At 44.5% G+C, this 23,672-nt stretch overlaps 1 protein-coding gene across 1 annotated transcript in view; it reads left to right on the top strand.

Moving 5' to 3' along the window:
- The first annotated feature begins 280 nt into the window (after positions 1–280).
- Positions 281–23,672, top strand: part of LOC141095767 (serum paraoxonase/arylesterase 2-like) — a 35,347-nt gene continuing 11,955 nt past the window's right edge. Inside the window, exons 1-4 of the mRNA XM_073582070.1 lie at positions 281–486; positions 17,052–17,122; positions 19,422–19,477; positions 22,841–23,009. Coding sequence (XP_073438171.1) covers positions 413–486; positions 17,052–17,122; positions 19,422–19,477; positions 22,841–23,009 — 370 coding nt within the window. The 5' untranslated portion in view covers positions 281–412. The remainder of the gene's footprint in view (positions 487–17,051; positions 17,123–19,421; positions 19,478–22,840; positions 23,010–23,672) is intronic.

Raw genomic sequence — 23,672 nt, 5'->3', positions numbered from 1 at the left:
TTTCATGCAATAAAACTAAAAATGCCATTTAGCGGCCAAAAAGTAAATTTCAGCTTGTCCAAAGCAGTGAAGGACTTGCTCTGCTCTTGGGGATCCAGTCTTTGGAAGCTGGTGAGAAATGAGGACAATTACCGCCTAGACATTGTGAAATCCCCCTCTATTAATAATTTCCATATTTGATCATGGTGACAGGGTCACTGCTGCTCGTAGCTTCTCTAATGCAACAGAAAATAAGTTTAGGAACTTTGGGAAAAGTTTGGACTCAGAGTGGGGGGGGGGTTTCTGGCATTCCACGCATGCGTAGATCACACAGCCGGGAGTCGGGACACACAGTGGGTGTGTTACAGATAACTGCTCTCACTCCTACCTACAGTCCAGGACACAGGTTGCTGCCAGTGAAGTCTCTGCAGCTATGGGGGCTCTGCTCAGACTGGCTGTTATTGGGGTCCTCCTGGCTGCTCTGGGGGAGAGACTGGTGAAATTCAGGTAAGTAAACTTATAGCTTGTGGATATACTATTAAAAGTTTTGTAACTTTTCCCTAACTTAGAAATGCTTGAGAACGGGGAGGGGGCTGATACATTGTATCTCTTTGTGTTGTAGCATTTATTTTTTATTATTAAACAAAGAAGCAACAATGTCTGTGTGGATCTTGCAGAACCAGCAGTCCCAGTATACATCTCTGCTGGGTCTTGTAGTCCCCCCTTCCTTCCTCTCACACTTTACCTTGGAATAGAATAAATTGGAGGGAAATACAGTCAGTAGCATGCTCTTTTTTGAGTATCAATGGTTGATAATATCAGATCTGTCCCCTCTATCCTGATATTTATTTGTATCTATTTGGTAAATGAGGCTTTGTTGCTCTATAAGATATTAACATCTACAACTCCCAGCATGCAGCTGTCAGGATATCCTGGGAGGGGTACAGTGGGAAGACCACCACTAGATCCTTACTATAATACTTCTAAAAACTGATCTAGCCATCCAGACTTCATCCTTTTATACTTGGATTTGCTGGGATTTGTAGTTCTGCAACAGCTTGGAGAGATGAATAAAATACAACATACTGTTGTGTAACTACAAGTCCCAGCATGCTGTAGGTGAAGTGAACAACTAATGCAGGGAAAGGGGCACTCATGGTCATTGGGGATTCCTTTGTCATATTTTTTCCTACTTTTTCAAGGCAGTCTGAGACTTCTAGTCCTCTCATCATTACATATACTGTGCACCGATGGTCTCCAACCTGCGACTCAACAACTTACAGTATGTGCTGCCGCACTGGTGTAGACCCTGCATCGTCTGTTCTAGGAGGTCAAACTTAAAAAAAAATAAAACAAAACAAAAAAAACAAAGAAAACTCTTTTGTTATCACTGTTCCTTCCTTTGCAATGCTGGGATTTGTAGTTCACCAACAGATGAAGAGCAATAGACCAGGAAATAGCTTGCAATTTTTAAGGTTCCTAGTTGCTGTGACTTGATGTTTTGCAGGCAGGCTGAGACTTGTAGTTCTGCAGTGATTGTCCAGTATGTTACCCCACCTTTTATATATGGGCACAGGCTGCCAGGAGCTATTGCACGGTGCACGCCCTGAGCGGTTGGCTCTGGGTGAAAGTCTTGCTGCACCTTAAGTTTTGTCTTTGTACTTTGGGCAGCAGTTCTCATCAAACATCTGACACACAAGTCACAGTACAGGATATTCCTGCTGAAAATCCACACGGAGGGCACTAATGGCTTTCGCAGATCCAGAAATCCTTTTTTTTCCTTAATCTAATGTCTAGAATACCGAAAGTAACCACCCCCAACCCATACAAATGCACCCTAGTGTGGTTGTAAAAGTGGCCCCCGATTCAGTATCGATTTCCGTGTAATTGTAGTTGAAGAGGCGGCCAGACCATTCTTATTTACTATGGCACCCAAATAAAAGCCAGTGCAGGCACTTTTGGGACCCCGCAGTGTGGAACTTAGAGCAGGTATCACATTTTTACAAATTTCTGAAGTTCCATTATAAGTGACCCAATAACAACATAAGACAAGAAGTGTTGTCATAGGGATTTTGGAACACCATGATGGGGCTTAATAATTCAAATTTAACTTAGTTTATAGTAGCTGATCTTAGTGACTTCTAAAACCTATTTTATTAAACATTATTAGGTCATTCTTAATACAAGGAGTCCTGTGCTCAGAATCTTTATCTCTTGACCAGAATATAAGTGGTCACACAGGATCCGTCCTGTGCGAGACAGACGGCCCAATGATGTGAATGGAGGTGTGTATATCTTTGTGTACTGTATGTGGTTTAGCCTAGAAAGTCTGGACTCTTGATGGTGTGTGTGTGTATATTGGTGGTTAAATAAATTTTATATATAATGTATGTGCTCTGTGTACGTAACAGTGCCAGTGTGTGTCACATACAGTGTATAAGTAGCAGCCACATTTATAAATCCCGGCAGCGCAGACGACAGTTCATAGGTGTAAACATGTCGGCAATAAGCCAACAAACAAGCAAAATTCTGCGCATTCATCGGGTGATTGGGAGGAGACACAGATTAGATATTAGAAAAAACTTTTTGACAGAGTGATCAATGAGTGGAACAAGCTGCCACGAGAAGTGGTGAGTTCTCCTTCAATGGATGTCTTCAAACAGAGGCTGGACAGACATCTGACTGGGATGATTTAGCGAATCCTGCTTTGAGCAGGGGGTTGGACCAGATGGCCCAGGAGGTCCCTTCCAACTCTACGATTCTATGATTCTATTCTATGATTCTATGATTGGATTGTTTATGGTGGAACAAAAATCCTTGTTCCTCGGTTTTCCTTGGGCGATGTGCTGCCGATAACATGATACTGTATGGCAGGGGTGGGGAACCTCAGGCCCCAGGGCCATTTACGGCCCTCGATGACCTTTTATCAGGCCCCCGAGCAGATTCTCAGGGACCGCATTCTTGGGCAGGGAGCTGTATTTTGATTGCCACAAGCTCATTAATTTCTTCTTGCTCTGTTAGCACACACACGCAGTGTTCACTACTGAACATTGAAGGGCATGCAATGAAATATTAAGTAATGAAACCAGTGCCAGAGTCAGGATGTATTTTGTGGGCGGAGTTTGTACGGACCCCGAAGGATGGCATAAATATCCAAATGGCCCTTGGCAGAAAAAAGATTCCCCACCCCTGCTGTATGGGGAGATTGATCTACTAGTTCTGTCCCCATCATTCATCGTCTTTCAGTGTAAAGACGCCGGGAAACAAACCCCGGATGACTTCAGTATTGTCGATCGCACTCGTCTAGCGGCCTGAGATCAGCGCGTGTGATTGTGCAATATGGGAGCATTTGGGGCCGCACTTTAAACTTTTGCCCCGGGGCCCCACTTTGTCTAATACCGGCTCTGCAAAGTGTTAGAGGTGTGGATGTGCTTGTATCATTATGTTATGACTGTTTTATGTGAGCAGTAGAAGCGCCGCAGGCAGAAGGGTATAAAATGTAAAAGGTGTCTAATTGCCACAAACACTTGGCACACGTTCTAGACGTCTTGGGCTGATTCTTCATCTGCTCATTCGTTACCAATTGTGAAATCCTTGTCCAGGCAGCAACGGAAAGACAACTGAGCGTACATGATGGACTGGCTGACCGGCTGCACGATATCCCATCGGGCACAAAGACTTTAATTTACAAAACCGTTCTACCAAACACTGTTATCTTTGTCTGGAATGTGCAGTTTTGCTTCATTTTTCTCTCAAGCATGAATGAACCTGGAATATAAATATTTTCAGATTTTTTTTTCCTTTTAGTGTATGGGGGAATTGCAAAAAAATTTATTTTTGTTGTTGTCTATCAACTAAAATAATAATAATAAGCCGCTTTAAAAAAAAACACTACTTTAAATTCCTCCTACTGTTTTCTGTACACGGCTTCTTTGCAGACCTATGTGTCTCCATGGTTACAGACTACAAACAAACCTTGTGCAGTCTGAGGGTATGTGCACACGTTGCGGATTGCTGTGCAGAATTTTCCCCATCTTTTGGCAAAATTCGCAGGTTTTTTTTATACAGATTTCCTGCGGATTTCCCCTGCGTTTTCACACCTGCACATTCCTATAATGGAATGGGTGTAAAAATGCTGCGGAATCCGCACGAAGAATTAACATGCTGCGGAAAAAAAACCTGCTGTGTTTCCGCACAGCAAATTTTTTTTCCCCATAGAATAACATTGTACTGTAAATCACTTGCGGATCTGCAACATGTCCACATACCCTGATCAAATCAATCAATCAAATCAAATTTATTATCACCAAGTACATATATACAAGGAATTCTTTGTGGCAAAGAGGCAACATAATATATAACAACAGATACAACAAGTAACATCTAACAAGACAGATACAGTATATAGTCTACACATGACGATTTAATTGTTGAACAGAGAGTGGATAGAAGCTGTTCATATGGCGGTTGGTGCTGCATTTGGGGACTCTGAAGCGACGTCCTGAAGGGAGTAGTTGGAATGAGGAGTGTCCCGGGTGAGAGGGATCGGATGAAATTTTCAATGCGTGGGATCGAATACTCTTATCATAAAGATCCTGGATTTTAGGCAGGGGGGAACCTATAATTCTCTCTGCTGTTCTGAAAGTCCTTTGTAAGCGGAGTTTGTCATGCGCAGTGGCTCCCCCATACCAGACTATCAGAGAGGAACAAATCACAGATCTGATGACAGCATTAAAGAATAAGATCAGCAGATTCTTAGACAAACCATATCTTTTCAGCTGACGCAGGAAGAACATCCTCTGTTGTGCTTTTCTTATAACAGCATCCACATTTTTCCCCCATTTAAGATCATGAGAGATAACACCAAGGAATTTGGTCTCTGTGACCCTAAGAACCACTTCGTCATGGATGTAGATTGGAAGTATCTCATGTTGATCTTTCCTAAAATCCACAACCATCTCAGCAGTTTTTTTTAGTGTTGAGTACAAGATTATTGGCTTTACACCATTCACATATTCTCTCCACCTCACTCCGATACAAGTCTTCTGCATTTCCCCTGATGAGACCAATCAGTGTCATATCATCAACAAATTTCAAGATTTTTACTGAGTCTGCTGAAGAGATGCAATCATTCGTATAGAGAGAAAACAGTAACGGGGACAAAACACACCCCCTGAGGTGCCCCGATGTTTGTGACCAAGGTGTCCGAAGTGAATGGTCCAACTTTTACACTCTGTATCCTGGCTGTCAGGAAGTTATAAATCCACAAGCATAAGTTGAGAGGGACTCCAAGAGCTACCATTTTCTTATGAAGTAAATTCGGATCAATGGTATTGAATGCTGAGCTAAAGTCCATGAAAAGAATCCGGACATATGAGTGCAGTTCATCTGTATGATCCAAAATGTACTTCAGTGCCAGATTGACGGTGTCGTTTGCCGAACGATTCTCCTTATAGGCAAACTGAAGCGGGTCCCATAGCTTCTGCGTGAATTTTATCAGGTGGGACATCATAATTCTTTCGAAGACTTTCATAGCTACAGATGTGAGTGCTACTGGTCTATAGTCGTTCAACTCAGAGGATCCCACTTTCTTGGGGACAGGGATAATTGTGGAACTTTTCCAACACTGGGGCGACACGGTGGCTCAGTGGTTAGCGCTGGGGTCCTGGGTTCAAATCCCACCAAGGACAACATCTGCAAGGAGTTTGTATGTTCTCCCCGTGTTTGCGTGGGTTTCCTCCGGGCACTCCGGTTTCCTCCCACATTCCAAAGACATACTGATAGGGAATTTAGATTGTGAGTCTCATCGGGGACAGTGATGATGATGTGTGCAAACTGTAAAGCGCTGCGGAATATGTTAGCGCTATATAGAAATAAAGATTATTATTATTAACACTGAGGTACAACGCACTCTTTCAGTGACACATTGTATATATTTGTCAGCATAGGGGCAAGCTGGGTAGCACATACTTTCAGACACATTGGAGATACACCATCAGGGCCAGGTGCCTTTTTGACCTTAAGTCCCTTTAGGATGCGTAGCACCTCTGCCTCGGAGATCACTACTTGGGTGTTGCACAATGAATGATCTTTATATGAACAGACTGAGGAGCTTAGAGATGAATAGCCACTGTGTGTAGAGCTTGCCTCAAATCTGCAGTAGAATTCATGTAACTCTGCTGCCAGACTTCTGCTGGGGTTCACTATAGTGGGGTGGCTTTTATAATTGGTGACCTCTCTTAATCCTCTCCATGCAGATCTAGTATCTTTTGATGAGAACCTTTCCTCCAGAATCTTTGCATACTCGTGTTTGGCTAACTTGATCTCTTTAGATAGCGAGTTCCTAAGTTTCTTGTATTCAGTAATATCGCCTGCTTTATAAGCCTCCTCTTTTCTCTTACGGATCAACCTGACTTTATTTGTAAACCACGGCTTGTTGTTTCCCCGAAAGTGGACAGATTTGGATGGAATAAACGTGTCTTCACAAAAACGGATATATGAGGACACTGCATCAACCCATTCATCCAGACCCGAGCATGTTTCCTGGAATACCTCCCAGTCCGTGCATTCAAAGCATGCTTGTAGTTGCAATTTTGCCTCCTCAGACCATGTCTTCTTTGTATAAACTGTAGGTTTGGATGTTTTCAACCTTTGCCTGTGGGCTGGAATTACCGTATATACTCGAATATAAGTCGAGATTTTCAGCCCAAAAAATTGGGCTGAAAGTCCCCCTCTCATCTTATATTCGAGTCATATACACCGGGGGGTCGGAGGGGGGGGGGGGGCGGGGGTGTCAGGTCATACTTACCCATCCTGACGCTGTGTCTTGAGCCCCCAGATTCTCCCCGTGCTCTCTCTTCCTGCCTTCAGCGGTCACGTGGTGCCGCTCATTAAAACTCATGAATATGCGCATATTCATGAGTTTTAATGATCGGCACCACGTGACCGCTGAAGGCAGGAAGAGAGAGCGCGGAGAAGCTGGGGGCTCAAGACACAGCGTCAGGATGGGTAAGTATAGCGATACTCACCTGTCCTGCGTCCATGGCTGCTTGCTGCTGTCTGTGTCTGTCATCGGTCAGTGACTTCAGACAGCAGAGGGCGCAGTGACGTGGTTAGTGCGCGCCGCGCCCCCTGCAGTCTGAACGTCACTGACTGATGACGTGGCAGATAGCGGTGAGCAGCCATGGACGCAGGACAGGTGAGAATCTGACACCCAGCGACGGAGAGGTGGGTATGTCATTTTTTTATTTTTAAATGCAGCAGCACATGGGGGAATAATCTATGGAGCTTCTAATGGGGGCAGCATATGGGGGAATAATCTATGGAGCATTTCCCACCCTAGACTTATACTCGAGTCAATAAGTTCTCCCAGTTTTTTGTGGCAAAATTAGGGGGGTCGACTTATACTCGGATCGACTTACACTCGTATATACGGTAAATGAATTAGACAATGATCTGAAAAGCCCACTGCTGCTCTCCTCACTGCCCTGTAGGCCCCTTTTATGACTGTATAGCAGTGATCAAGCGTATTGTTCTCTCTCGTGAAGCAGTTTATATGTTGAGTAAATTTGGGGAGATCCAGGTTGAGTTTTCCTTTGTTAAAGTCCCCCATTACGATCACAAATGCTTCTGGAGATCCTTTCTCCCATTCTGATATTTTGCAAGCTAATTCGCCAATAGCAGCTTTAACAGATGCTTGAGGGGGAATATATACTGCAACCAGAACCATAGATGAAAACTCTCTTGGAGAGTAAAATGGTCTACAATTGAGTGCAAGGTACTCTAGATCTGGAGAGCAGCCTTTTCCCAGTATGTTAACATCACAGCACCAACTAGTGTTGATGTAGAGACATACCCCCCCCCCCCCCTTTGTTTACCTGAAGCTACACAATCATGGTCAGCTCTGTAGATAACAAAACCAGGTAAATCCAGACTACAATCAGGGATGGTGTCATTCAACCAGGTCTCAGTATCAATCAATCAATCAATCAAATTTATTATCGCCAAGTACATATTACATATATACAAGGAATTCTTTGTGGCAAAGAGGCAACATAATATATAACAACAGATACAACAAGTAACATCTAACAAGACAGATACAGTATATAGTCTACACATGACGATTTAATTGTTGAACAGAGAGTGGATAGAAGCTGTTCATATGGCGGTTGGTGCTGCATTTGGGGACTCTGAAGCAACGTCCTGAAGGGAGTAGTTGGAATGAGGAGTGTCCCAGGTGAGAGGGATCGGATGAAATTTTCAATGCGTGGGATCGAATACTCTTATCATAAAGATCCTGGATTTTAGGCAGGGGGGAGCCTATAATTCTCTCTGCTGTTCTGAAAGTCCTTTGTAAGTGGAGTTTGTCATGCGCAGTGGCTCCCCCATACCAGACTATCAGAGAGGAACAAACCACAGATCTGATGACAGCATTAAAGAATAAGATCAGCAGATTCTTAGACAAACCATATCTTTTTAGCTGACGCAGGAAGAACATCCTCTGTTGTGCTTTTCTTATAACAGCATCCACGTTTTTCCCCCATTTAAGATCATGAGAGATAACACCAAGGAATTTGGTCTCTGTGACCCTAAGAACCACTTTGTCATGGATGTAGATTGGAAGTATCTCATGTTGATCTTTCCTAAAATCCACAACCATCTCAGCAGTTTTTTTTAGTGTTGAGTACAAGATTATTGGCTTTACACCAGTCACATATTCTTTCCACCTCACTCCGATACAAGTCTTCAGCATTTCCCCTGATGAGACCAATCAGTGTCATATCATCGGCAAATTTCAAGATTTTTACTGAGTCTGCTGAAGAGATGCAATCATTCGTATAGAGAGAAAACAGTAACGGGGACAAAACACACCCCTGAGGTGCCCCGATGTTTGTGACCAAGGTGTCCGAAGTGAATGGTCCAACTTTTACACTCTGTATCCTGGCTGTCAGGAAGTTATAAATCCACAAGCATAAGTTGAGAGGGACTCAACAGTAAAACAAAGATCCTGCAGACATGTGTTGCTCTTCTCCATCTGTTCCATAATTCTTTTACAAAATATGCTTGGTATGCTGGGAAAGGGAACCATTCAGGAAATGTCCATGGATGCTCAATTTTTTTTAGTTTGCCACATTTTTTGCAGTAGATTTAACCCTTTGTCTATTTGACTACCAAGGAAAATGTAATCGATCGATCCTCTGGGTCATTTCCACACCTAGAATCTGAGCGTCTACACTTTGCGCTAGCTGCGCTCTTGGTAAGGCAGGGAGTAGGATTAGAAATGATAATTCCTGTGTCTCTTTATGGGGGAGGAGGGAAATTGAAAAAGACCCTCCTACTTTTTACAACAACTTTAAACCCACCCCCACCACTGATTAGTGACTTCCTGTTAATGTATAATGTATTCAAGAAGCAGCCAATCAGAGGTGTGGGCGGGGTTAGGCTGGTTTCACATTTGCGCTTTTGTGCGCAGCACATCGTGCGCACCCGTGCGCATGCGCACTGCGCACCTATGTTTAACATGACGTGCGCATGGTCTTGCGCACACTTGCGTTTTCGTGCGCGTGCGTTTCTTTGTCTTTTGCGCCAGGCGCGCCAGACGCAACATGTTGCATTTTTTGGTGCGCCCTGTCTCGGCAAAAAAACGCATGCGCACGCTTGCGCACGGAATGCGCAAAAACAACACATTGAAGCCTATGGGAACGCATGCGTGCGCATGGTCTTGCGCACGGTTGCGTTTTTTTTGCGCATGCGTTTTTGAGTGAAACAAGTCTAGAATGTTCTCTAGACAATGGAAAAAATGTCACACCTAAAAACGCATGTGCATAAAAAAACGCAAACGCATGCAAAAACGCATGTAAAACGCAAGCAACGCTGCGTTTTTTTGACGCATCAGCGTGCGCATGACGTTAAAAAAACGCGCGTTTGTTTTGCGTTTTTCTTTGCGTTTTTTATGCGCACGATGCGCTGCGCAAAAAACGCTAATGTGAAACTAGCCTTATACAGGGGTCAGCATTCAGAAGTCTGCTTCTGCTAGATCTGCAGCAGAGAAAACGGATTGTATCAAAACAGAGACTAGCAAGTGATATATTGCTGGAATCAGGGTCTCTGCCGCTACATCATGCCACTCTCAGATTACATAGCTAAAATCCGCTGAAAGATCCCCTTTATAAAGAAGTAGCCACCATCTGCTAATGTTATAACAGCCTATTGTTTCTGGTCAGTGGGGTCTAACCTCTTGTATTCCCTATGATCCTGAAATTGAAGCGTTCCTTTAGACGCTTATAAAAAGACTCTTCATTCTAAGGATGTGTAGAAATCTAATCCTGATCCTTTATGATCTTGCGGTCTTGTTATTATGCAAAGTGTCTAACGTACAGCAGCTGCAATTGCCTTAAAGGAGGGGTGGGCAATTAATTTTCTCGAGGGGCCACATGAAAGACCGTGACTGTTGTGGAGGGCCGAACCAATAGGCCAAAATTCAGCTGAATATTAATATTGATATAGTAATTATATTATTGATAATTTTATTAATATTAATTGTATCACTTAATATTGAGCAGAATTAAGTATGCTGACATTATAAAGCAATCCACCTTGGCAGATGGTTAAAGGTGGTGTCTTGCGCTGAAGGTGGGGGGGGAACTTGTGTCGACCTGGCTTTACTGGGCCCGAGGGGTTTACCTTATCTTTGGACTAGGGCTAAAGGCCCCGTCACACTAAGCGACTTACCAGTGATCCCGACACCGATATCAAGGTGTCAGGATCGCTGGTAAGTTGCTATGTGATCGCTGGTGAGCTGTCACACAGACAGCTTCACCAGCGATCAGCACAGCGATGCCGAGCGTGCGGCATCGCTGGCCATCGCTGTAAAAAATAATAAAAAAAATAAAAAATATAGTTATTCTCACCATCCAATGTCCCGCGCAGCCATCCTGCCTCTCTCCACACTCCGGTCCCTGTGATCCTTTGCATGAATGACCGCGAGACTTTGTTATCCCTCGAGACCGTGACATCTCGCGGTCATTCATGCAAAGGATCACTGGGGCCGGAGCGTGGAGAGAGGCGGGATGGCTGAACGGGACGTCGGAAGGTGAGAATAACTATATTTTTTATTTTTATTATTATTTTTTACAGCTGATCGCTGGTCTCCCGCCTGTCACACACAGCGATGCGTGCTGGCCAGCGGGAGACCAGCGACCAAAGAAATGTCCAGAGGTTTCTTCCAGCGATCAGCGATACCGGCAGGGGGGCCGCTCGCTGATCGCTGTCACACACAGCGATCTCGCTGGTGAGATCGCTGTTACGTCACAAAAGTTGTGACTCAGCAGCGATCTCGCTACCGATATCGCTTAGTGAGACGGGGCCTTAAACCACCGGTTGCTCTTAGACTAGACGAGATAACTTCTACTACATTACGTATCAAAAGATTGATGTTGGGGGAATTACCGGAGGACACTTTTCCCTCGACGTTAACGCCGATTAGCTCAATACCGTTTCTATTGAATTTTGATTTTCAGGATCCTTATAATCTATGGTCTACCCTCCCTAGAGAAACATTGAATAGCTTTTATGGTAATAAAATACTTCAGGGAGGAGTTTGGCCACCAAATGCAATGACTCAACCAACTAATTTTCTTCAGAGCCAGCACATTCGGCGTACACTCCTGCAATTTAAGAAGAAATTCCCGACCAAATCGAACTGGTCCTGGTTAGATATTATGATTAAACTTCCGCTTCCACGGCTAAAAATCCTGTCTCATATTTACTCACATCTGATCTCTCCGGGAATACATTTTAAGCCCTCATTTATTTACTCCTGGGAAATGGAACTTAATACTACGTTCACAGAGAAACCGGTATCTAGAATGCTATCTGGTGCACGGGGATTCTCTAGGTGTGTTCTATTGCAAGAAAATTCTTATAAAATATTGACCAGGTGGCATTGGACTCCCGCGAAGCTCTTTCAGATGGGTCTTGCTGATAATGATGCTTGTTGGAGATGCCTCAACCCTGGAGGACATCATACACACATATTCTGGGATTGTCCTAAACTGAGACATTTTTGGGACGGTGTCGAGTTAGTTCTCAAGAAATTGCCACTATTAAAGACTAATCTCAGGGCTACGGAGGTTCTTCTTTCGTGCCCGTCAAAGGATTTCTTACCAAAAAAACATGGCCTACTCCCATTGATGCTAAGTGCTGCAAAACAGGTGATAGCTGTACATTGGAAAGATGTTGCCCCCCCCCACATTGGAGGAGTGGCATGGTAAGATAAATCAGATTTCTCGTCTGCAGGAGCTGTCTAGCTGGGAGATCTTCAATCACAAATATTATGTGTCGACCTGGACCCCGTGGACTAGATATCTGGGGGATAACCCTCGGGGTGAGAAATCGGTTAATACATGAAGTCTTACTTAGACCTGATGGCCTTTATATTGGGGTAGCTGGTTCCATGGTTACTTACAGAACTGTCCACCTACTCTATTTTCATAAATACACTCATTAACTGCTAGTGTCGATGCCGACGGTTACTTTATGTTGATGTTATTGTTTAATATTATGTATCCCTTTTTACCCTTCCCTTCTTCCTTTTCCTTTTTCCCACCCACTTTCCCCCTCCGCCCTTTTCACATTGGACCGACGCCTAAGCAATAATTAGCCATCTGTATTTATAAAATGGTGTTCTGTCTTATGGTGTGAGTTAAAACTGAAAATAAAGAATTAAAAAAAAAAGAATTAAGTATGCTGACATCCCCCTATATATCGTTTGAAGCCAAGCCCAGCCCCTGCTGTATATCGTATGAGACCCCAAATAGCCCCATATATATGCCGCATGAGCCGCCCACAGCCTCCCCATATACTGCATGAGTCCCACACAGCCACACAGTTGCCCTCATATGCACCATGTCGCCCCCCCCGTGCAGCAGCACCATGTGGCCCCCCCCCGTGCAGCAGCACCATGTGGCCCCCCCCGTGCAGCAGCACCATGTGGCCCCCCCCCGTGCAGCAGCACCATGTGGCCCCCCCCCGTGCAGCAGCACCATGTGGCCCCCCCCCCGTGCAGCAGCACCATGTGGCCCCCCCCCGTGCAGCAGCACCATGTGGCCCCCCCCCGTGCAGCAGCACCATGTGGCCCCCCCCCGTGCAGCAGCACCATGTCGCCCCCCCCGTGCAGCAGCACCATGTCGCCCCCCCCGTGCAGCAGCACCATGTCACCCCCCCGTGCAGCAGCACCATGTCACCCCCCCCCCCACCGCAGAAAAATACGCAGTATTAGCACAGCATGTGCGGAATGCCATTGAATTCAATGGGTAGCGTTTTGTATGCATTTTTGCGGTGCGAAAACGCTTACAATCCACAACGTGTGCACAGTTTCTACAGGAGCGCACGCACTTCATGGACTTACTATTGAGCCGGTACATCACTTTGTGCAGGAACGATGCGATCTGTGGGGGTCTCCAGGTCCAGAATCCCATCAATCAGCTGCATTCTGAAAAAATATATAATACTAGATGGAGGCCCGATGCTATCTCATCGGGAGGGCGGTAATATCACGATGGGGGCAGGCTTTGCAGCGTTGAGAATCTCCCCCCCCCCCCCATGTGCTCACTCATCTATCCACTCTCTCTTTCCCCATGTGCTGACTTCTCCCGTCTGTGCTCTCTTCCATGACTTGTCTACCCCATGTGCTATCCCCCTTGTCTGCTGTCTCTCTCCTTCTTCCTGTGCTGTGTGCTCTCTCCATTTGAGCTGTCTCCCCCCCCTGTGCTCTGTCTCTCTCACCCCAGTGTCTGACCGTGTACAGAACATACCACAGCTCCTGGGCAGGGGAGGAAGCAAAAGACAGTACTGACATTACAGGAGGGGATCACAGAGGATTCATTTTGTGAGGTAAAATATTGTTTAAAAACCAGTGGCGTAGCAACTGTTTGTGGCGCCCGGGGCGGTCGAAAAATTTGCTGCCCCTTTGGTCGTTGATAATCCGGAAGCATCCGAAGAGCAGTGGCGTAGCGTGGGGGGGGCGGTCCGCCCCAGGCGGCACGTGTGTGGGGGCGGCGCGGCAGCAGCAGCAATTCCTCTCCTCTGTGGAGAGGAGATCTAAATCTCGTTCACGGGCAGCAAACACTCAACCAGTTCCGCAACGAAAGTCTCTTTAATGCTCAATTCACAAATATACACAACACACGATATCTTATGGACCGCAGCCGCGAAACATATCCTCAAGATTGCAGCCAATAAACACGCCAGTCCACCACCGGTTCACAGCCGAGCACAATATAGTCCACCTCCGGATCGCAGCCGGGTACGGGACAGTCTACGTCCTAAACCGTCGTGTACGCTAATGGTGCCAGGCCTTTCAGCTCCCTTGGCTGTGTTGCCTCACACAGGTGGAGCTCTGCACTCTTGCAAAAACCAAACTAAACTGACCCTGACACACCAAAACCCTTTACTGCAGGGTTTTTAACTGGAATCTGTGGCCATGGGCCACATGGGAAACCCGGGTCGGGGGAGGAAACGGACTGCCCCACTACCATCCTGTAATCCATTTAAAAAATAAAAGCCCAGCAGGTTTTCTTAAATCTGCCCTGGACAAACAGCATGTCCAAGGCTGACACTTGTGACTGTACTGCACTCGCATGGCCTCCAAGCGCATCCTGGGGGAACACATGGTGACCCTTACATGTGACAACTGCCGCTGCATCATAGGGGTCTTTGTTTTGGATTCACCTGGAACCCACCTGAGAAAGCACAATATATTTCAAATAAAGAGCTAAAAGAAGTGACCTAAGCATTGTTCGGGTGGTTACTGCTTAGAAAAGTAAAAAAAAAAAAAAAAAGGAAAAAAAACTGTATTTGCTTCCGCAAATAAGATGATTATTCTGGAAAAACATCTAAAAAAATGTTGTGTGCACATACCCTTAGATGTTGCTCGTATCCCCTAGTAGAATTAAAAAAAATATTGAATATAGGGGAAAAAAAGCATTAAAAATAATCACCACTCTCCCAGAATGTTATCAAAATCTAATAAAGAATAAATAAAAAGGAAAATAAAATCTGGTATCGCTATGTGCAGGACTGTCCCAATTAATGAAATATTACAACATTTATCCCATACGGTGAACAATGAAAGAAAAATAGAATTTTTTTTTGGGGGGGGGGGGGTGAGGGAAGGAGTAAACTTTGCTTCCCCCCCCCAAAAGAAAGTGGATTGAAAAGTGATCAAAAAAATTAAGTTATAAAACTTACAATGGAAAGTGAAATGTCAGAGGCCTGAAGCAATCGGGTTCCAGAGATGGTCGCCCGTACACGAAACCGTGCAGCTGTTGTTCATATGCAAAAAAAGAGGTTCAGCAGCAGCTGAGCACTGTAACCTCTGTAAGAATAGGGGGCCTGCGCTTGAGGACATCTGATAAGGACAGCAGGGAGAAGATGAGGGATTCGCATGCAGATTGTACTTTCTCTGCCCCATTTCTCATACCTCTGCTTGCTGCCAGTGAATGCTGACCACTAGTCTCCGCAGGCCTCCCAGCACTGGGGAGCACAGGACAGGTGCACAGCGCTCTGCCTGCTGACTATTGCCAGTGACAGGAGTACCCTGCTGTCAGGTCACATCCCCTAGTACACTAATGTTGCACACACAGCAGTCACGTTGCTTCTCTGCTGTCACCGGCAGGTTATGCGGCTCAATAGTTTGTGGAGGTGTAATAACGCCGCCGCCGCCCTTACCTGACTCAGCGCCGCTAGTTCCGGTGCGACTGTCACCAGCTCCACGGTCTGTTGTTGTTATTAACATCAACAGCGGAAGCGTTTGATGATGTCAGCGGGGTCATGTGACTGCGCACAGAGGTGATGTTCTGTGGCTCTCTGACTGGGAGGAAGGGAGGTAGCTGGTGCTGCTGTGGGGCATCATGGAGGTGGTTGAGTGTTTGCTGCCCATGAGCGAGATTTAGATCTCCTCTCCACAGAGGAGAGGAATTGCTGCTGCTGCCGCGCCGCCCCCACACACTTTCCGCCTGGGGCGGATCGCCCCCCCACGCTACGCCACTGTTAAAAACAGTCAGTGAAATATTTTACCTCACAAAATGAATCCTCTGTGATCCCCTGCTGTAATGTCAGTATTGTCTTTTGCTTCCTCCCCTGCCCAGGAGCTGTGGTATGCTCCGTACACGGTCAGACACAGACTATTTTTAAAATGAACTTTCGTTTGTGGGAAAACCCTTTTAGGCTGTGTGCCCATGTTGCGTTTTTTAAGCGTTTTTGATGCGTTTTTTGGGGTCAAACCGCATCAAAAACGCTTAAATGAAGCATCCCATTCATTTTAATGCATTTTGGCCTTTTTATGCCAATGGATGCGTTTCTTACCGCTAAGGAAACACTTAACGGTAAAAAACCCAGCATGTTCATTAATTTCCGCTTAGGTCTGCGTTTTTGGCTATTTCCTATAGTCCAAAAGATGCGCGGAAAAAAACGCATCAAAAACGCGCAGTTTTTGCACAAAAAACAAGCAAAAAACGCGCATTTTCTGGGAAGGAGACCCGTTTCCTGAACGTTCAAAAACGCTACTGTGGGCACACAGCCTTAATGTGATCGGCTTCCTCTGCCTGTAGACACGTCGCGCATCTGCCGCCGGGATCATCCAAATGATTCACTGCGACTGCGCCGAATTCGCGCAAGACCTGCATGACTGTGACTGTGTGTGTGTGTGATGCATACGGTGTATACAGTGTGTGTGGTGCGACGGTGTTCCTCTGGTGGTACACACAATAGGTTGGTACCAGCAGCAGTTTCCATATTGAGACACCATCACTTGGGTGTCCCAATATGACGGTCGGTGATCTTCTGTCGCTTGGAATTCTGGGATACGGTGACATCTGGACAGAACAGGAAATGAAAACATTACAAGGCAGTTATATAGATATTAAATATATATATCTTTTTTGCATCCCCTTTAAAAGAGCACTGTGGATACATATAAAGGTGAATGTAAAGTAGCATCCTGGTAGAAAATGTGCAAATATTCCAAATGCTGAATATATTTAGCAGAATCTTCTCCCTTTGTTTTCTAGCCGTCGAGTCCAGTTCTCCAGGGAGATCGATCCCATAGAGCTTCCTAATTGCCAGCTCATAAAGGGGATTGGTAAGTGGCTGCAAAATCCACTGTGACCTAGATCATGAGATTTACTGGTTACTATATGGAGCCCTTCTATACAGGAGAACCCACTTATAAGAAGCTGATCGCAGCGAGTCCTGGAATGTATTGTAATGATATTTTATTTTCTGTAGCCCATGTTACCTGATCTTACCTGAGATGTAACATACATAGTAACATAGTTTTTAAGGCTGAAGGAAGACCTTATGTCCATCTAGTTCAGCCTATTTTTAGTGCAGCTGTTCTGCATTGTTGATCCTGGGGAAGGCAAAAATCCCACAGAGTAGAAGCCAATTTTCTCCATAGGGAAAAAAATTCCTTCCCCTAAGCTGGGTCACCCATCTACCTATAATATTCTGTTATTCTTAACCTTCTATACTGTTACAAGAAAAGCCTCCATTCCTTTCTTACATTCATTCAGTGAGTTGGCCATCACCACTTCCTCAGGAAGAGAATTCCAGAGCCTCACTGCTCTTACCGTGAAGAACCCTCTTCTATGCTGGTGCAGAAATTGTCTTTCCTCCAAACAAAGAGAATGCCCCCTTGTTCTTGTCACAGTCGTTGTACAAACAGTTCATTGGAGAGATCTATGTATTGCCCTCTGATATATTTGTACATATATATTAAGTCTCCCCTAAGTCTTCTCTTTTCTAGAGTAAATAGACCTAATTTTGATAACCTTTCTGGGTATTGTAGTGAACCAACTCCATTTATCATTTTAGTAGCCCGCCTTTGTACCCTTTCAAGTTCAGTAATGTCTTTCTTGAGCACCGGCGTCCAAAATTGCACACAATCCTCCAAGTGTGGTCTGACGAGTGATTTGTACAGAGGGAGAATTATGTTTTCACCTCGTGTCCCCAGTCCTCTTCTAATGCATCCCATGACCCTATTTGCTTTGGTGGCAGCTGCCTGACACTGGGCACTCCAATTTAGCTTCTCATTGACTAAGACACCTAAGTCTTTTTCCATGTCTGATTTCCCCAGCAGTTTCCCATTTAGTAAGTAATTGTAGCGTCTGTTTCTCCTTCCCATGTGCATAACCTTACACTTATCTGTGTTAAACCTCATTTGCCATTTTTCAGCCCAATTCTCCAATTTACTCAAATCTGTCTGTAGTTGCAAACTGTCCTCCTTTGTGTTAACTCCCTTACATAGTTTTGTATCATCTGCAAATACTGATATTTTACTGTGTAAGCCATCCACTAGATCATTAATAAATATATTAAATAGTAGAGGGCCCAATACAGAACCCTGTGGTCCCCCACTAGTAACCCTGGCCCAATCTGAGTATGCCCCATTAATAACCACTCTTTGTTTTCTATCACTAAGCCAGCTACCTGCCCATCTACACATATTTTCCCCTAGCCCAAGCTTTCTCATCTTACTTACCAATCTTTTATGTGGGACAGTGTCAAATGCTATAGGAAACAATACAGGGTGGGCCATTTATATGGATACAGCTAAATAAAATGGGAATGGTTGGTGATATCAACTTCCTGTTTGTGGCACATTAGTATATGGGAGGGGGGAAACTTTTGAAGATGGGTGGTGACCATGGCGGCCATTTTGGATCCAACTTTATTTTTTCCAATGGGAAGAGGGTCATGTGACACATCAAACTTTTTGAGAATTTCACAAGAAATACAGTGGTGTGTTTGGTTTTAACGTAACTTTATTCTTTCACGAGTTTTTTACAAGTTTATGACCACTTATAAAATGTGTTCAAAGTGCTGCCCATTGTGTTGGATTGTCGATGCGACCCTCTTCTCCCACTCTTGACACACTGATGGCAACACCGCAGATGAAATGCTAGCACAGGCTTCCAGTATCGTTGTTTCAGATGCTGCACATCTCGTATCTTCACAGCATAGACAATTGCCTTCAGATGACCCCAAAGATAAAAGTCTATGGGGGTCAGATCGGGAGACCTTGGTGGCCATTCAACTGGCCCATGATGACCAATCCACTCTCCAGGAAACTGTTCATGTAGGAATGCTCGGTGTTTGTTGCGTTGTTTGCTGCAGGCTACACTTGTCTCTTGTGCATTCTGATAAAGTTTATTGCGAAAAAAAAAAATCTGATTCTACTCCAGAAGAGTTTGGCACAATGCACTTTGCTAATATATTCCGGAAGCCTTGATTAAATTAAATATTTGGTCATTATCAGAAAAAAACGCTGCTTGTTGATGGTTTCCATGACAAAAACAAACCTGAATGTTTTGCGCTACATTGTGCGCTATTGAAATAAAATGCAACCAACGCCTCTTTTTTCTTGATTACTCTTGCAGAATACGGCTCTGAAGACATCGCCATTCTTCCCAACGGTCTAGCCTTCATCAGCTCTGTAAGTACACCGGATCTGCTGATAAAGTTAGTGTTTATCTGGGGTTAGAAAAACAGTCAGCTTCTTCCATACACAGCGCCTCTTGAGTCCAGAGGTTGTGTCTGGTACTGCAAGCCAGATCGATTGAAGTAAATGGAGCAGATCTGCAATACCACACACAGCCTGTGGATAGGGATGGCGCTGTTTATGTAAGAAATAATATTTTTGGTCTTAAATCCCTTTAACACTAAAATAGTTTTTCCATGCCAGATAATAAAATCCACGTTCTGCAACACATTACAATGCAGTCTGGCCTGGAATCTGTGTCAAGGAATTCTGGGTTAATAATGGAGGGTCTCTATTGGGGTCTATAATATTACAAATCGTCCCTCTCTGTAGAGGATTCAAGATGTTCTTGCGTTAAAAAGAAAGACCTATTGCTTTCAATGAGAACCTATAATGCTTACTTTCCCCACTGGTGGCGCTGCTGGGAATTTGTACACTTTCTGCTGCATCTCCCATAGATCACAGCTGATCACGAGGGTCCTAGCAGCCGGACATTCTGTGTTCGTTTTGGTACAAGTTGGAAACCTTGGCCACAAGTAAAGACCACCCACCCCCCCCCCCCCCCCGCCCAATATTTATAGACCATTTTTTTGTAATGATAAAATCCATAGATTCATATACACGTCCTACCTCTGCTGATACCTTAATACTGCCATACAGTGCCAAATAATGCAATACTGCCATTTCCAACACTGTCCGAAAAACATTGGCAAAAAATGCTTAAATGATAAGTGTAGGTATTGTTTGGATACAGAATACATGTATTGGTCACCTAGCAGTCCTATACAGAGCCAAATAATATTTATGTACAGTATCCACAGCATAATATCATTCAGTGCCAAAATAATACCGTTATATCATGTTTGAATACCTCAGTACAGTATCCAAGTAATACGTGCATGTAGTGCTCACGTGTCACTGCCATACAATGCAAATAATGTGGCCATGCAATGCCTAAATAATGCTTTAATACAGTACCCAAGTAATACTTGTATGTGGAGCTCACATAAAACTGCCATACAACTCCAAATAGTGCAATTTCCACAACATAACATACCATATATACTCGTGTATAAGCTGAGTTTTTCAGCACTTTTTTGTGTTCTGAAAACGCCCCCCTCGGCTTATACATGAGTCATTGTGACAGAAGATGGCGGGAGATGCGGAGCAGCATGTCACAGAGGCGGCTGAGTCTAAAGCCTGTGCCCGCTGCTAAAGAGAAATGAATATTCACTGCACTGGCAATGAATATTCATTTCTCTAATAGCGCACACAGTTACAGCTGCAGCCACTGGTTTCCAGCAGGGGCCGGACTATCATGGGTGCCCGCTCATTAAGGTAATGAATATTCACCTCTCTCCAATCACATAGGCGTGGAGAGAGGTGAATATTCATTACTTTAATGAGCGGGGACTCGTGATCGCTCAGCCAGAACAGCTGCTGGCACTGGAATGAGATGCAGTGAGGGCGCGCAAGGAAGGTAAGTAGGATGTTTTTTGCTTTTTTTATAGCGATGAGGAACCATGCATACAAGGGCAGGGATGGGGAGCCATGCAGACAAGGATAGGGGTTAAGGAGCCGTGCGGACGAGGACGGGGCTGGGGAGCCGTGCGGACGAGGACGGGGCTGGGGAGCCGTGCGGACGAGGACGGGGCTGGGGAGCCGTGCGGACGAGGACGGGGCTGGGGAGCCGTGCGGACGAGGACGGGGCTGGGGAGCCGTGCGGACGAGGACGGGGCTGGGGAGCCGTGCATACCTGGTTTATTCTCGAGTCAATAAGTTTTCCCAGTTTTTCTTGGCAAAATTAGGTGCCTCGGCTCATACTCGGGTCGACTTATACACGAGTATATAAGGTAGTTCAGCGCTAAAATAATACTGCTATATAACATCCAAATACATGCAGTGTTCACATAACAAATAGTACTTCTGTACAATCTCCACAACATAAAGTAACCTAGTGCCCAAAGAATACTGTTATATGATGTTACATGTAGTGCTCACATAACCAAATACCAAATTATATTTCTGTTTAGTAGTTCAATTAATACCGCCATATATTACCTAAATAGTGAAAGCTCCAACGCCACGTTTCTGTTGATCCACAGCAATGAAGGGCTACGTGCTGTGATCCTGAGACGTCCTGTTCTTGGTTGCCCCTTAGGAAACCGTGCCTCTGGCAGTGCTGGAGGCTGTCGATTTTTCATGTGCAGCTCTGGACGGTTTTTTCACCATGCTATACTGCAGTAATTACTGCAAATTATCAATGCCTCCTGATGCTCTCCTTCCTCTGCCCTTCTTATACTATTCTAAAACAGTGAAAAGAAAAAAAAAAAAAAAAAAAGCAGCTGCATACCCCTCCCCTCTCTCTTCCATGTCTACTATATATTGTTATAAACTAGATGATTCTTTTTTTGTGACAGAGGTTGTTTGTAAAGTTTTACAGAAAGTCTATGGCGGGAGTCCCCCTGCAAGTCTGCATCCTTTTGACCTGTATGACCCCTGCAAGTCTGCATCCTTGTGACCCCTATGACTGTAGTTAACCTTGGGAATAAACATTTAAAGGGATATTTATTTCTATCCTATAAGCGATATCATATGGCCCAGATAAGTCATTGTTTTATGTTTAACCTTATAGCTAACCTTTTGGAGTCTAGGACAATCCCCAATTTGGAAAAGAAATAATTGAATCTCAGCTCTGGCCACGTTACAGTATTTCCCTGCACAGTGGCACTAGGCCACCCACTGTCCAGGGGTGTATAAGTGTTAGAATCAAAGAAGCAATAGAGGTAGGCCCAGACAGAATCAAAGAAGCAATAGAGGTAGGCGCAGACATGCGCAAACCTATGTTGCTGTTTTCTAGTAAGTCTTTTTTCAGCCGGTGCTAGATTTACAGACACACTGCTCTATAGAGCTGTAAAATGCTATATATACCTCTGTTTTCTGGTAAGTGTTTATCTAGTTTCAGAGCTGGATTCACAGCTACACTGCTCTATATTGTTGTATAATGTCCTCCTCCATACTGCTGCTTCTGAACATGTGTTACATAGAGGCAGGAGAGCAGGAATCTGTCATGTCTGTATCTGCTGTATATATGGGATACCTCTTAGCTGCCAGTCTCTACTCACTAGCTCAGAGGCAACTGGAAATTACTGAGAGAGCCTGCAGAGGGGAAAAATGGTGGAAATGCAGCATACAATGCATACTATAGTGTTCTCCCTCCTGAGCGCACACAACAAATTATTCAGAGAAGTCCCAGGATACGGCAGGCACGCTTTAAATACTGAATCTTTCATATTAATCCGTTTAATGTACTTCAAGGGTCTGAAATATCCTGGAATTGTGAGCTTTGCTCCTGAAAGACCTGGAGAAATTTTCCTTCTGGACCTGAATGATGAGACGCTCCGTCCATCCACTCTGCGGATCAGTAAAGGGTTTGACTTGTCCACATTCAGCCCTCATGGAATCAGCACGTACATTGATGAGAAAGGTGAGGTCCCTATGGGGGCAGAGTACTGGACTCATTTGAGGGTATTCTAGTAGGGAATGTTGGGAGATTTCAGCTCTGGAACTTGTAGAATTTATGAATGCAGCACTTCTTTTTTTTTTTTTTTTTTTTTTTTTTTTTGTAGATTTAATCTTTATATAAAGTGAGCAGATCCCAAGCCCCGTTCCTCGCCCACTGACATGTTTGACCACTACTTCATGCTGTTGGCTCTCATAGTTGTGGAACGAGTATATCTTGTTCCTTCACAAAAACAACAAAATCCTTCGTAAATCCCGAGATTTATTGAACCGATGGGTGATATTGACATTACCTGCAGCTGTTTGCCAGCATTACTCAAATCATGGGTTGTGTCCTGGTTCGGATACTTAGTATCTCACATGTCTGAAAGACGGTCCAATTTCTTCAATGGGTTGTCCACCTTTTGGGGACCTTTTATTTTCACTTAAATAGATATATTTGGGCTAACAATAATTTTTGCAGTTGAGTGTCATAAAGGTTTGCACCATTTCTTTTCTATAGCTGTATTCCCTTATTTCTGGCTGCAGAATGAGTTAACTGAGAATTTGTAAGTGAGTTTGTTCTGTTTTTAACACAATCACAGACCACATCAAAAAATGGTGCGAAATGTTTAATTAAACACAACTG

The sequence above is a fragment of the Dendrobates tinctorius genome, unplaced genomic scaffold (genome assembly GCF_039654945.1).
Source record: "Dendrobates tinctorius isolate UK_male_01 unplaced genomic scaffold, ASM3965494v1 ptg000070l, whole genome shotgun sequence".
In the NCBI taxonomy this organism is placed as follows: Eukaryota; Metazoa; Chordata; class Amphibia; order Anura; family Dendrobatidae; genus Dendrobates; species Dendrobates tinctorius.
This window is presented reverse-complemented; position numbering and strand designations above follow the sequence as displayed.